This window comes from Oryx dammah, unplaced genomic scaffold, assembly GCF_014754425.2.
Source record: "Oryx dammah isolate SB20612 unplaced genomic scaffold, SCBI_Odam_1.1 HiC_scaffold_18, whole genome shotgun sequence".
NCBI lineage: Eukaryota > Metazoa > Chordata > Mammalia > Artiodactyla > Bovidae > Oryx > Oryx dammah.
The window spans coordinates 77,372,266-77,385,994 of record NW_024070202.1 but is presented as its reverse complement, the minus strand read 5'-3'; the positions used below and the strand labels follow the sequence as shown (position 1 = coordinate 77,385,994).

Sequence of the window (13,729 nt, the reverse complement as noted above, 5' to 3'; positions counted from 1 at the left end):
TGGACAGGGCTGCGGAAGCTGGAAGAGTGAAGAGCAGGCTTCTCCCAGGCCCCACAGGTCCCTTCCTCATGCCCTCAAAGCTGCTCTGGTTTCTAGCTGGCTGTTGGCATCCTTTCTCCTCCAGCTCTGGACTTCCTAAGGACCCACCAGCAGGGTCCTCACATCAGGAACCCCAATCTGGCTACAATGGCCCCCAACCTCCGCCCCCAAGCAAAGCCTGGCTCAGGGAGCAGGCCTCACTCCCAGCAGTCAGGGCACCTGGTCACTAAGGGCAAGGTGCATGGGCGGCTCCAGGGGGCACCTCATCTCACACCCTGCTTCTCTCACCATCTGCCCCACCCACTGCTCGCTCTGGATCTCTCTGCTCAAGGGGCTGGTATCCAGCTTCATCCGACCCAGGTCGAGGGGCCAACACCTGGCACCCTCTTGCTTCCATCCAGACCTCAACTCCACCAGGTGGGTCTGCACTTTCCTAACATAAACAGACCGTCGGCTCACTGTGCCCTCCTCCAGGACTCTCCTGCAAAATCACTGAGTGAAACTCTCCCCACGCCGACTCCTTTCTGGTGGGGGCCCAGCAGGTCGGCCCCTCTGAGCAGCCTCCCCTGCCCCTAGCCGCGTCCCCTGGAACTCCAAGCAAAGAGAGGCCCAGGGTGGAAGGGGAAGGGAGTGGAGGGGTGTGCCTCCACCACCCTGCCAGGCCTGCAGACAGCACCCCCAGGGGGACACTGCTGGGGGGGCCCTTTTCTCTTCCCATGCAGGGGAATCCTCCTTCCCCAGGAGAGTCCAGGGGTCCATAAATCTGGGGTCCTGCTGACCTTCCCCTCCTGCCCCAAGTGGAGGCCACCCCTGCCCTCAGGCCCTGCCTTCTCGGAGCAGGTGAGAGGGGGTTGGCAGGACCCTCAGCCTGAAAGTCAAGGCCACATGCACACACTCTCCCTTTTATTTCACTTGAACATTTTTAACATTTAAAAAATAGTTATGTACTACTTTAATGGTTTAGAAGAACACCCACCTAGCACAACAGACCCATGATTTCACAGACGGGACTAAGTAAAAAAGGGAATTGTCACAGAATCTATTTCAGTAAAAACAGTAAGTAAATAATACTGCGGGTGATATATAGTTTCTGCAACTAAAGTCCAGGTAGTTCCTGAGAGTCCAGCCTGGGAGCAAGGAGTTGGAGGATACCAACAGCCACAAGGGGGTGTCAGGAGCCCCAGGACAAGCCTCCCACTGTGGGGCTTGCTTCTCCAGGGACCACACGGAGTCCCAGGCCAGGGGGCTCTCAGTGGAGTTGGTCCTTCTGCCCCTCCCAAGCTGCCCCTCGAACCCCTCCATGGACTGCAGTACTGCAATGGGAGGAAGGACCCCAGGACCTATCATATGATCAGCTTTGGGAGGGAAGGGCTGTGGATGGTGGCATGGGCCCTGAGCTGTCAGAGACTGGAGACCTTTTACCCTCCATTCCTGCACTGGCCGCCTCATCTCGTCAGGAAGTCCCCCCAGGGCCATCATACTCCCTGGTGCCCACCTGCCCAGCTACTAGATGGACTCTCCTGCAAGGGAGGGCAGTTCCAGCCCTGGAAACCAGGAGGTGGGAATTTGCCATCCATGAGCCAGGCCCAGGAGAGAGGGGGTCAGTGTGCAGAGGGGAGGCTGGAAGGAGGCTGAGAGGAGGATGGAAGGAGGCTGCGGAGGCGGAGGGCTGCCCTCCTCGGAGTCAAGGCTGATGGCTCTACTCACTCCTGATGGGGCCCATTTTAAAGGGCTGTAGATGGTTCTGCCTACCATGGGCTCTGTTTAATCTGTCACCCACAGCTCCAGGGGCAGGGAGGGAAGCTTGGGACACGCTCACCTGCTGAGTGGCAACTTCTCAGGGTGGCCTCAGCCCACCACTGAGGTGAGAGTGGAGGAAGCCTTGCCCTCGGCTAAGTCTCCACTCCAGGCACCCACCAGCAGTGGGAAATATGCACTGAATAGGAATTCCAGAGAGCCCAGGTGGAGGCGGCCAACCTCCCGGACAGTCGGGTACAACATGGCCGTGTGTGTGGAGGGCACAACCCACACTGAGGCCTTGGAGCTCATGTCCATCCCGGATGCCCTGGCCTGCTTCCTGGGAACCCACATGGTGCAGTGGGGCTGCCCAGTCCCCACAGTGTACCCACACAGGGCACTGCCAAGGCAGCCCACACCTGTCTCCTCTGCTCAGGTGCCTGCTTGTCTCTGAATGGAAACTAAAGCCCCGAGAGTGGTGGGGGGCTCTGCCTGTGGGCTGCTCCCCGGGGGCCTGACTCTGGGTACCCGCTCCTAACCAGACAGCCCAGCCAGCAGCCAGGAGACACTGTGTGCAACCGTGTTGGTTATGAGAGGCATTCCCATCCTCTGATGAGCCTCCTTTAAGAGGAGAGCTGGGCTCCTTCAAACAAACAGAATAAGGCAAGGTGACGGCATCACCCCTTCCAAACCAAACCATCAAAAGGCATGGTGCTTCTTCCAGAAGTTAAACACAGAAGCACCATATGGTCTAGCCATTCCAATGCGAGGTTTACCCCCAGGGGACTGAAAGCAGAGATCCAGAAAGAGACTTGTACACCCATGTTCATGGCATCATTAGTCACAATAGCCAACAGGCAGAAAAAGGCCGAGTGTCCACTGACGGATGAATGGATAAACACAACGTGAAACATACACACGTGGAATATTATTCAGCTTTAAAAAGGAAGGAAACTCCTACTACGACAAGGATGAGGCTTGAGGACATCAGGCCAAGTAAAATAAGCTGGTCCCCGAAAGACAAACATGGTACAGTCCATTGATGAGGTTCCTAGGGTGTCAAATTCATAGAACAGAAGGCAGAATGGTGGGTGGCAGGGCCTGGGGATGCGGGTCGGGGTCAGTGTTAATGGATGCAGAGTTTCCACTGGCGATGATGAAAAAAGTTTTGAGTACAGATAAGGGCGATGGTTACATAACATATGAATGTACTTAATGCCACAGAACTGTACACTTAAAAAGAGTTAAACTGATAAATATTGTTCTGTATATTTTGACACAATTGGGGGGCACAGTCTTCCTTGTTCTCTTTCCCTCTCCATCTCTGTCTCGGGCTTTATTTTTCTTTTTTTCTCCGTCTCTCTCTGTGTCTCTCTGTTTCCCTCTGGCTCTGTCTCTGCTTCTCTGTCTTTTTCTCTCTGTGTGTCTCTCTCACTTTCTGTCACCCTCTCTGTCTGTCTGTCTCTGGAGCCCTGAGCACGGCTGGCTCAGAGCCAGGCCACCTGCCCAGCTGCCCCAGGCCCCCAGACTCAAGAGAATCCTACCCTGCTGCTGCTGTCTTAAACGTCATAATAAGTATTGAACAAAAGCATTGATCCCATAAAATGTGTGGCAGCCTCAGTCACTCAGCTGAACTGCTCTTGAATCCACAGACACAGAGAAAATCAGTGCCTGTTGGTTGAGTTATGGGGTGATTTGTTGTGAAGCCTGGATCACTGACACACAGTCCACGAACAAGAAGACTGGGGCTCAGAGCAGTTCAGTGATTGCTATGGCTTCTCTGGGGGGAAGGCGGGGCCCGAATCCAGGTCTCTGAGCTCCAAACCTCTGAACACCGCCTCGGAAACGAGGGCCCTCACAGCTTATGCCCTGCTTCCCAGGGGAGCCCTCTCAGCTCTTCCCAGGGTCCCTCCGGGCCCTCCCTGCGGCCAAGGCCCTGGTCTGGGAGTGGCCTGGACACGGCTGCTCAGCACAGCCTGGTGCCCCTTGAAACAGAGTCCTGGGCACCATTCCGGTGCACCTGAGTCAAACATGAGTGAGAGGGCCCAGGAATCCACCCTGACAAGTTCCCTGGGTGCCTCTGAGGCCATAGGCCCACTGTCCCCTCTGTGTCTCCTGGCTACCTCCCAGTGTGGGCAAGGTCTGGGTCCTGGGCTCCTCAGAAGTCCCTATAGGGATAAGTGAAGAAGGACAGGCAGCTGTGCTGTGGGGTCAAGGGGCCCCTCACAGCTGGGGCGGGTGGGCAGAGGCTGACAGGCCCCAGGAAATCTGCACCGACTTCCAGGGTCTGGGTTCCCAGCAGCTCCTGTGACTGTGTCTGGGCTGAGTCCATACTCAGTCTGGAGGTTGCAGAAAGAAGGGACCTACTGCAGGCAGGGCAGCACACTCCCTGAGGCCAACATGTGGGCTCCAGGGACTCCGCGGGCCCCCAGGGCAGCTGATCCCCACCCCAGATGGCAGTTCCGAGAGCCCTGGGCTGGGGGAGAGCAGAGGTCCTCCAGAATCAGACCTCGGTCCTCAGACCTCAGAGCTCAGGCTGGGGCTGGGCCAGTCTTTGACTGGTCTTTGGTTTCCAAACTTTTTTCTCTGTAACCAGGTCATCACATTGCTTTTCTGAAGCTCCAGAATGTTAGGTTCCTGTGTGTTATCACCAGAATCTTGGCACAAAGTTACAGAGTGGTTGGCAGGGACCCATCCAGAAGGAACCCAGCCTTGACGTCCCCCGGGGGGCTGCCCCAAAGTCTGTGCAGGAATCCCTCTGGGTCAAAAGGAGGAGATGTTTCCAGGCGCCTGAGGGTGGGAAACTTCAATGGAGAAGGAAAGGGATGCGTTCAGGGTCCTCCTGCTGTCTGTAATGGGAGAGCTGGGACCCCCTCCCCGCCTCCCACCCCGCCGCAGGCCGCTCACCAATGTTGGAATGCTTCAGGAGACGGCAGATTCGAGCCTCTCTCTCCAGCTTCTGGTGATCTGGGGAGAGAAAGGGACACAGCATCACCTTGTGACCCTGCAGCCAGTGGCGCCCTGGAGCCCCTCGACGGCATGCGGGACGGGGCGGCCAACCACAGGACTCACGGCGGGGGGACGTGGCCAACACTTCCTGCGATGTCTACCCGGCTGACCACCACCTGCCCAGGGGACACGTCAGGTTGGGCCCCCTACCCATGCCCGGACCCCCAGCTGGCAGCACTGGTGCTGGAAGAGGCTGCCCAGGGCCTGGAGCGAGAGGCCCGTGGGAGGCATAGTTGGTGCTCACTCGGGGCCAAAAGATCCCCCACGTGATGCAGGAAGAGAAAGTGCTAGCTGTCAGCAACAGAACTGACAGTACCAATTTAATCCTTTCCTTATCTGTCCTAATTCTGTTCTCTGTGGAGCTTTCTGCTGAGGCCTAGTTTGTTCATCAGAGGCAGCCGTGGGCTGGCAGAGCAGCGCTGTCGGCTGACTGGGGGCGTCCGACCAGTGTGCAGGGTCAGCCTGGGGCCAGGCCTTCCTCTGGAGGGACATCTGGGGAAGGGATGTGTGACCTGACACACCCGCCCCCCAACCCCACGCACAAACCTACAAAACACAGGCCTGGATTTTGACGGGTCCTGGTGTCTATGCCAGGTCGGCAGGAAGAAGAGTCAAGGCCTCAGAGGACCTTCCACAGGATCTAAATGTTTACACAGGTAAGAGGAGGCTCCCTAAAATTATGTTTTGGAGAGTGCTTTTGAAATTTATGAAACAAAGTGGTCATGGGTATGCAACACGATCCCCAGATTTTCAAAATGGTAGACTTCCAACAAGTCTTAAAAATTACCAAGCATTACTCAGAAAGCTTGAGAGAAATAAAAATTCCCTAAGTCATCAAAAAAAAAAAAAAGCCTCAGAAGGAAGTTGCCCCAGGCAAGACTGCTGCTGCTCCTGAAACTACCCCTCCTCACTCCAGCCCTGGGTGCCTCCTTCCACCCCCAGAAGCACAGAACCTCAATTCCTTGCCCCCAAGGGCTGAGCAACTTATCAGCCAGAAGTTTTATCTTTCAAACAAACAGAGGTGCCAGGAGGATTTTAAAAGCTGATGAGATTATAATGGCAAAAAACTGAAAAAAACAAAAACCTATTTCCACTGACCAGAGAAGGCAGAAATAAATCACACAACAGAACACACCCATCCATGTGCGTATCACCCCAGCCTCCCAACATGAGGCCAATGGAAGAAGCCGCTCACAGAGGAAGACCCAAACTGCACTTCATTCACTTCGAGGCCAGCAAGCAGGGGACCAGCACAGAGGTGTGGCCGGATGGCAAACAAAGGCAGGGAATCAGGAGGGAGGCTGCCCCAGGGTGGGATGTGACTGGAGAGGGGGTGTCCAGGGCCTGGAACACCTGCCCCCACCCCTGCTTGCCCTGGGCCCCTCACAGTGAAGGCTGAGGACAGTAAGATACCCGAGAAGCCCACAGGATCACCTGATTCACTAGGGAAGTCCCGACAGCCCCACTAGCGGGACACAGTTAATGGGCTAATCACGATATGTTCTCAGTAAAGCCACTAGCCAGGCCTCCTCAGACCTGCCCGCCCACCCCTGACTCTGCTGGGAGGTGGGATGGACTGAGGGGATGGGGAAGACCCAGCCACCAAGTCTTCCTGCAGGAAGGGCGCCCCCTGGCCCATTCTACAGTCAGCTCTCCCTGGGCTGCGTGATGGTGGTGGGCTGAGAGCCTCAGGACAGCCCTGAACATAGACATACCTGCAAACAGGCGTGTGCCCTTTCAGAGAGGGGAAAGTCATGCCTGCAGACAGAACATCTCCAGGAGATCCAGCAGGCTCTCCCTCCTCTCAGGATGGGCACTTAGCCCGCCCTGCACCCCCACTGCTGCCCTGGAAATGCTAACACCTCCCTGAGCTGCTCATCTGGCTCCCACTTGTCTTTCCAGACCCCTTGTGACTGGGAGGGCTCTGGCAAAACCACAGGGCAGTGGGTGGGCCTTCGGGACAGACCCGTACGCCTTGCCTCACTCCATCTCCATCTTGCCCTCACCTCCAATACCCAATGCAGCAAACGCTCCCCATCCTGCTGGGGGGTGGGCACGGCATCAGTAGACAAGACGCAGCCCAAGAGTTACCCACCATTCGGAAGGAGAAGTGGAAAACAGCTACAGAAGCACACAAGCGGCGTGGCTTCCACTTTCCCGCCTGTATGAAGCTCATAAAGAGGCAGCGCCAAACATACCAGGGTGGGGGTCCGGGTCCTATCTGTGAGCCTCACTCTAGAGGGGAGGGGAGTGGTCCCTGCAACAGCCAAGATGGCGGCTCCCCCGCAGCCAGGAGTAAGGAGGCCTGGAGGTGCAGGCTGGTGGGGTGGGGGGGTTGTTCTGTTCTGTTCTTGCTTAGTGTTTTGGGTTTTTTTTTCCTATCTGAAGACTTTTTCAAACTTTAAGCTGCAGGAATAGCACAAAGTGCTAATGAATGGGCATTTCTGTATCATCTCTGTACTTCCTATGCACGTACTAACTTCCTCTGCAGCATGGGCAAGTAAGCCCCACACTTCATGTCCTTTCACCAGGTTAACAGCTCGGTGTGTGTTTTGTAAGAACAAGGACGTTCTCTTACGTAATTTCAATGCAGTTACCCTACTCACTAAATCCAATGCAGATACAATACTCAGTCCAACCTACAGTCCATATTCCAATTTTGTCCCTGTCCCCATAATGTCATAGCTCATTTCCTCCTGATGTGGATGGCTAATGAATAGCTCACCTACATGCAGACAGGGCTGGAGCAAGGCTGAGGTCAGAGAAAGCCCAGGATGGTAAGGTGATAAGAGCAGAGGTGGTCGTCTTTCCCGGAAAAATTGCCTGATTGCAGTCATAAATAAAAGTCAGGAGAAAATTCATGTGGAGACCCATCTTTGGGAAGCCGATAATTTAAACAACTGTATTACTGAGTCTTATCACTAATGGCAGAGCCCCATCCAAAAAATCTTGATCTACTCCTGAGTGTGTTTGGGGGATAAATTACTTGTTTGGGGCCAAGAAGGGGCACCAGGTTGCCCAGCCCAGGTGCAGATGTCTACTCCATGGCCACGCAGGTTATTGACCCTCTTGACTGTCTCCTTTCCGTATCAGGCACAGCAGCACTTGACTAGAGAGCAGCTCTGAAACTCTGTATCACGACACATGTTCTAAGTTGGTCAAAGTCCAAGTGCGGCCATCTCATCAAGATCGTAACTGCTCTGCTCTGGGTGGCAGAATTATGAGTAAGTTTTATTTTTTATATTTTTCCCCCAACTTTGACAATAACCTTGTGTTACTTTTCTCACAGGGAAAAGTATTCTTTTGTTTTGTTTTGTTTAATTTGGTCCTATCTACAGTAAGCACAAAGTCAGTGGTTAAATATGATGAGAGTGTGTCATAAAAGCTGCTGAAATATTTCTCCTGAAATTAAAAATCTAAGCTGGTATTCTGTGACCTTGGATGGGAATCAGAAACCATAGGAAGGGGCTGGAGGAGGAGGCTGTCCCTCTCGGGTCCAGTAGGCTGACCTCAGGCCAGGCATGTGGCCGTGGGAGGAAGAACCCAGCATCCCAGCTCTGCCCACATCCTCTGATTTACTTTCAGATCTTCCTGACCCAGGAATCGAACTGGGGTCTCCTGCATTGCTTTACCAGCTGAGCTACCAGGGATGCCCCTCTACAAAGTTTCTGAATTTCAAAATTAACATAATAATAGACAACCATAGACATGGTTGGGGGAGTCAAATTTAACCCAGTCTGCTTCGCACAAGCAGTGCATCCCACTGTCAGTGAGAACCTGGGAGGACACTCCACCTAACCCGTCCCCTGGTGGACAGGACATCTGATGGGCCAGAGACCCTGAGCAAGCTCTGTGGCTTCTCGGGGCTGCCGCACCTGCTCAGCCTGCCACCCGCCTCCCTCCCAGAATTCTGGGCCCAGAGACCTGTCTGGACTCAGAAGACCACAGCAGTGAGCACCGAGCAGGCCCATGGAGAGAACACGGTCAGAAGGCTGCCCACCCCAACCTGGACCCCTCAGCATGCCGGGCACCCCAGCCTGGTGCTCCCTCCTGAGGGAAGTCCAAGAGTCCTCTTGAGCAGCCAGACCCTACTATGCCCACTGCAGTGATGTCCTGGCTGGGTGGGCAGTGAGTGACCCCAAGAGGGGCCAACCAGCAACTTCCAGGGCTCTAGAGGTCATGGGGGCATTGAGCCCAGCCGAGAGGCTTAAAAGGGCCCTCCCAGAGCTGCGGCCTGGTGCCCCTGAGGGTCTGGGTGTCCAGAGCTGCCCTGAGACCCAGGCACCTGCTGCTTGGGACTCTGCCATGTCGGCTAGTGTTTAGTTCCTAACACTGGTGTGTGGCTCGACACGTGTCCCACACCCGTGCAACTTTGCATCCAAGGATGAGCGAGCCCTGAGGATCCACCCCACTGACACCCCTACACATCCTGCCCCCAGACGGTATGGGGCCCCCTCCCCCGCATGGATCCCTTCATCTCCCCTCACGCGTACTGGCTCTGGGGTCGCAGGGTAACCTCAGAAACAGGGTGTGGAAGAATGAGGGGCCAGGGAGTGAGGGCACAAGCTAAGCTCCCTCCAGCCTCCAGAAGCCCACCCTGTTGAAGGGAGGCCTCTCTGCTCTCCTCCCACCCACAGACTGAGCATGTCCCAGGAAGCCCGGGGACACCCATCCTGGGTCCCAAGGAGTGGAGCAGCAGTACCATGAGCCCCAAGGACAGCAGGTAGGGGGTGGGAGGACTCACAGGGGATGCCAGAGGGGGGTTTTGGAGGAGTCTGCCATTCCTGGGGGCACAGCTTCAGTTCTCACAGCCCCTCTGATGTGATGCTCTGAAGGGGAACTCCTGAGTTCAGCCATCTTGTAAAAGCTCAGGCATCTTATGGATCCGCACCCATGGAAACCCACCTAAGTACCTGCGGGCCAGTAGCCAAAGATGACTGGTGTGGTGCGTCTGGGGCAACCTGACACACACACACGACATTTACACCTGCTCCCCAGAGTCAGCAGAGGCAGAAGCAAGCTATTTATTTCTCCTGCCAGAGAAACACCCCACTGATAAAATACAGCATTCATTTATACCCCAAGAAAATGCTTATCCAACAAAACAAAAAGAACTTTAGTCAAAGACACCAGCTACATGGGACCTGTGATCAGCGGCTCCTACACCCTAAGCTCCTGCCACAGCCCACGAGGCTTCACCCCGCAGCTCCGCAGCCTGTGTCCCTAGCAACATGGGGCCTGGAAGCTTCTGAGTGATTCTACCTTGATCTTAATGCCAGGCGCACCCCACATCCTGGAGGTCCCCAAGGTGGGTGGCCAGGGGACCCGGGAAGGGAGGTGGCACAGTGCAGTTCCCAGACCCCAGGAGGCCCCAGGAGGCAGGGAGAGGTCCATCTGGGGCTGCGCTGTAGCTGGCACCCACCGCCCACCATGAAGGAGACGGGCAGGGGGCCCCCAAGGAGCAGGAAGGGGCTGGCGTGGCCGCACACAGCCATCGGGCCGCGGGCGCCACCTGGTGGTCTCAGCGTTTGCTGTTTCACTCTGACGCCCTGAAGAACGGCAGCGGGAGACTCAAAATAGCTCTGTACTATCCTAAACTCATCAGTGAGGCGGGCGCCCCAAGCCACAGACCCCCAGATGGGAGAACCCAGAGCTGGGTCAAGAACAAAGAGAAGGCTGCTGAGGGCGGGAGGGGAGATGCAGCCCTTGGAGGTGGGAGAGGATGCCTGCACCCTGCCGGGTGGGGCCCAGTCACAGTGGAGGAAACAGGCACCCAGAGAGCTGTGTCCCCAAGATCAGGACTGGACCCAAGGCCCGGTGACAGCTGCCATCCCAACCCCCCAGCCTCCACCTGCTCCCTGGCTGTGGGTGACTCACAGCAGAGTGGGGTGGGGGGTGAAAGGAGCCAGGAGAAGGGCGACAGGAGGGACGTGGGTGGGTGGCTGGCCCCTCGCCAGCTGCCAGGAGCAGCAGCAGTGCTGTGACCGGCAGAAGGACACCTGCGAGGTGCCAGGCAGGGGCGGAGGAAGGACAGGAGGCCCAGCCACCAGGAGGGGCTGCCATCCGCTTTCCCCGGCTCAGCCTGGGACAAGTGAGGAAGTCAGAAGTGAGGACGCTGTCATGCTCGACCGAACATGAAATCCTGCGTGGAAGGTCCACACTGCCCAGCTCATGGAGGGGGCTCTGGGTTGCTCTCTCCTTCTGGGTGGCTACTGAACCCCTGGCCGGGGACAAGGAGGCTGGAACATGTCAGGGCACCGGCTAGAGGTCACGGGCCACTGTGGCTGCTGCCTAGAACACCTCACCAAACCTGGCAGCTACTGGACACTGAGCCAGCGGGGGTCCAAGCATCATATCAGGGTCAAGCCCCAACCTGGGTTCACTCCTGCATGAAGTGTGGAACACCCGCCCCTTGTGGCTGAGGTCTCAGGGGATAAGGGTGCCCACAGGGAAGGGGTGGACAGGACTGGCTCTCAGGCTATGAGGTGTGGGATTGTGTGTGTGGCCAGGCCCCAGGCAGAGACTTGTCTATAGAATCACCCGCCTGAACATGCGGTGTGGGCGGGGCAGGAAGACGCAGCTGTGGGGTGCCCAAGCAGGAGCACCTGCCCTCGGCTGACTTCCTGTCCTCACCTGAGCAGCTGTGACCGAATGCCAGGTGTCCTGCACCAGCCAGAGACAGAGCCAACCCTCCCCCAGATGGGGGGATGCCAGACGCTGATGCCGCCCACCTCCAGAGATTTGAAGAGAGCCGTAGCCTTCCGGGGGGTGACAGGTAGCTCCCACATCCTATCCTGTGTCCAGCTGTTGGCTCCACAGGGTGGGTGCTGCCCAGGCTCCATTTCCTCCAGGCTGGTGGGCTCACACCAACATCATTAAGCTGGGGCATGGGAGGCTCACTTATGGGCCAGACTCAAGTGACCATGGGGATACTGGGCACAGGGCCCTAAACAGGGCCAAGCTTTGCACTCCGAGTCTGTTTCCCATGTGTGAAAAGGGTTAGGGAGTGTGTCCAGAGAGAGGCCACCGAAGAGAGGAAACCCCCCCTGCTGGCCCCTGCCTCAGAAGCTAGCCCCTCCCCGCAGCCCGCCCTGCAGAGCTGGGCATCTGGCCTGTCATCCTCCCTGCCTTTCCTGCTTCCCTCCTCCAGCCTCTTTCCAAGGCAACAACTCAGGACCCCAGCAGTTGTCTCCCCTCTCCTCTCTAGGGGCTTCTATTCTTCCAAAGGGAGGTGGGAGTCCATGGCTGCACATGAGAACAAGGACCCATTGTCCCCCAGGTGACCTGCCCCACTGGGCCCTGGGATTCCTCATTCAGGGTTCCCTCCTCTCCTTCCCACCTGTCTCTAGCGCCTACACCACTGGATGGCACAGAGAGCTTTCTAGAATCTTTGGAGGCTCATGGACATCCACATCCCATTTCATTCAGGCTCATGTTAATCACTACCCAGCATCAAGTCCTTAACTCATGTGTCCCAAAGTTGTGAGGGTCCAGCGGGACACAGCACGGGCACACAGGCAGGCAGCTCTTATGGTTCCGAGCTGCTGGGTTGGAATCTGACAGAATACCCTGGACATTCAAAGCAGTCAGTGGAGTCCACAGCAGAAACTCTGGCACCCTCCATGGTGCCCTCAGCCTGGGCACTTTGTGCCACCACGTACAGGATCCTCAGGGTCCCAGGAAGGGGGTGGGCAGGCCTGGGGGTGGGTGCACCAGGGCAGTCAGAGGCCAATTCAAGTGTAAGCACCAGCATCTGCCGGTTTGAGCCCACTGCTGGTTTAGCCTGGAGGGAAAGGGAGCCTGGACCGCGCCTACCCTGCAAAGCCAACAGCTGGACACAGAACAGGACATGGAAGCTTCCCCCTCCCCCCGAAGGCCCGAGCTCTCCTCAAACCTCCCGAGATGGACAGCGTCGGCATCTGCCCTCCCTCACCCAGCAGAGGGGTGGCTCCGTCTCTGGCTGGTGCAGGACCCCTGGCGTTTGGTCACAACTACTCGGACCAGCAACGGTGATGCTGGAGGCTCCAACCTCGGCTTCATCCCCTTTCTAGGCACAGGATGGAAGGCTGCAGAGGAGGATAGGTCTTTCAGGAAGGACATCACCAGGCCAGGGCCTTGGTGGCTATTGCCTCCTGACAGGGCTCCCAGGCCTGGGACGTATGGGACAAACCAGCCCGACTCCAGGGGCAGCGCAGTGTTCTGCAGCAGGGCCTGACCATCCAGTCACTGTCACTGGTTACAAGCTGGTTCAGGGGGAGGATGAAGTTCGCAGGGGAGCACAGTATGAGACCCTGGTGGTTCCTCCACTACAGGGCACAGGAGTGCCTCAGGACCACTGCAACTAGCGCTTGCTGTTTACGGACCAGCTCCTGGGCTCTTCACAGGCCTGCAGAACTGCCAAGAGCCCTCGGCTGTTATTAACATCGCTCCCAACTTTCTGACAGGGCCCAGGAAGGCTGGAGGGTGGGGGGAGTAGGGCTGGGCCACTACCCAGGGGGATTGGCCCAGAGGCCTCAGCCATCCCAAGGCCTTCCCATCAGGCTTCTCAAGCTTTCAGCAGGCTGACATGCTTGAGCCCAGCCTGCTCACCCAGGGAGAGCCTAGGGTCCTGGGGGCATCTCAACCTGCTCTGCATCCAGCACTGGGGGGCCCAGGAAAGTCCAGTCTCGCTGCTGACCCTGGTGGCACCGGCCGGGCCATGAGGATGAGAAGAACGGCTGCCACTGTAGCTTCTTGTAGCAGATCTTGTTTCTAAAAGGCAACCAGCAACTATCACACCAGCGTCACCTGGCAGCCATGCGGCCCAGCAAGGGCGCCTGTGTGCGTTCTGCAGCTGCCACTGCCTCTCCGCAACAAAGAAAGGGCTCTCGAGGGGCAGGAACAAGCTGCCAGGTGCCTGAGAGCTTGGCCGGCATCCTGAGGCTCCCCACCCCACTGTACTGAG

The 13,729-nt window shown here is 56.9% G+C and overlaps 1 protein-coding gene across 13 annotated transcripts in view; it reads right to left on the bottom strand.

Moving 5' to 3' along the window:
• Nucleotides 1-13,729, bottom strand: part of CAMK2B (calcium/calmodulin dependent protein kinase II beta) — an 89,084-nt gene that overhangs the window by 34,955 nt on the left and 40,400 nt on the right. For all 13 annotated transcript variants that reach the window (XM_040259844.1, XM_040259838.1, XM_040259837.1 and 10 more), the window contains exon 3: nt 4,684-4,743. In XM_040259844.1, the coding sequence (XP_040115778.1) occupies nt 4,684-4,743 (60 nt within the window). The remainder of the gene's footprint in view (nt 1-4,683; nt 4,744-13,729) is intronic.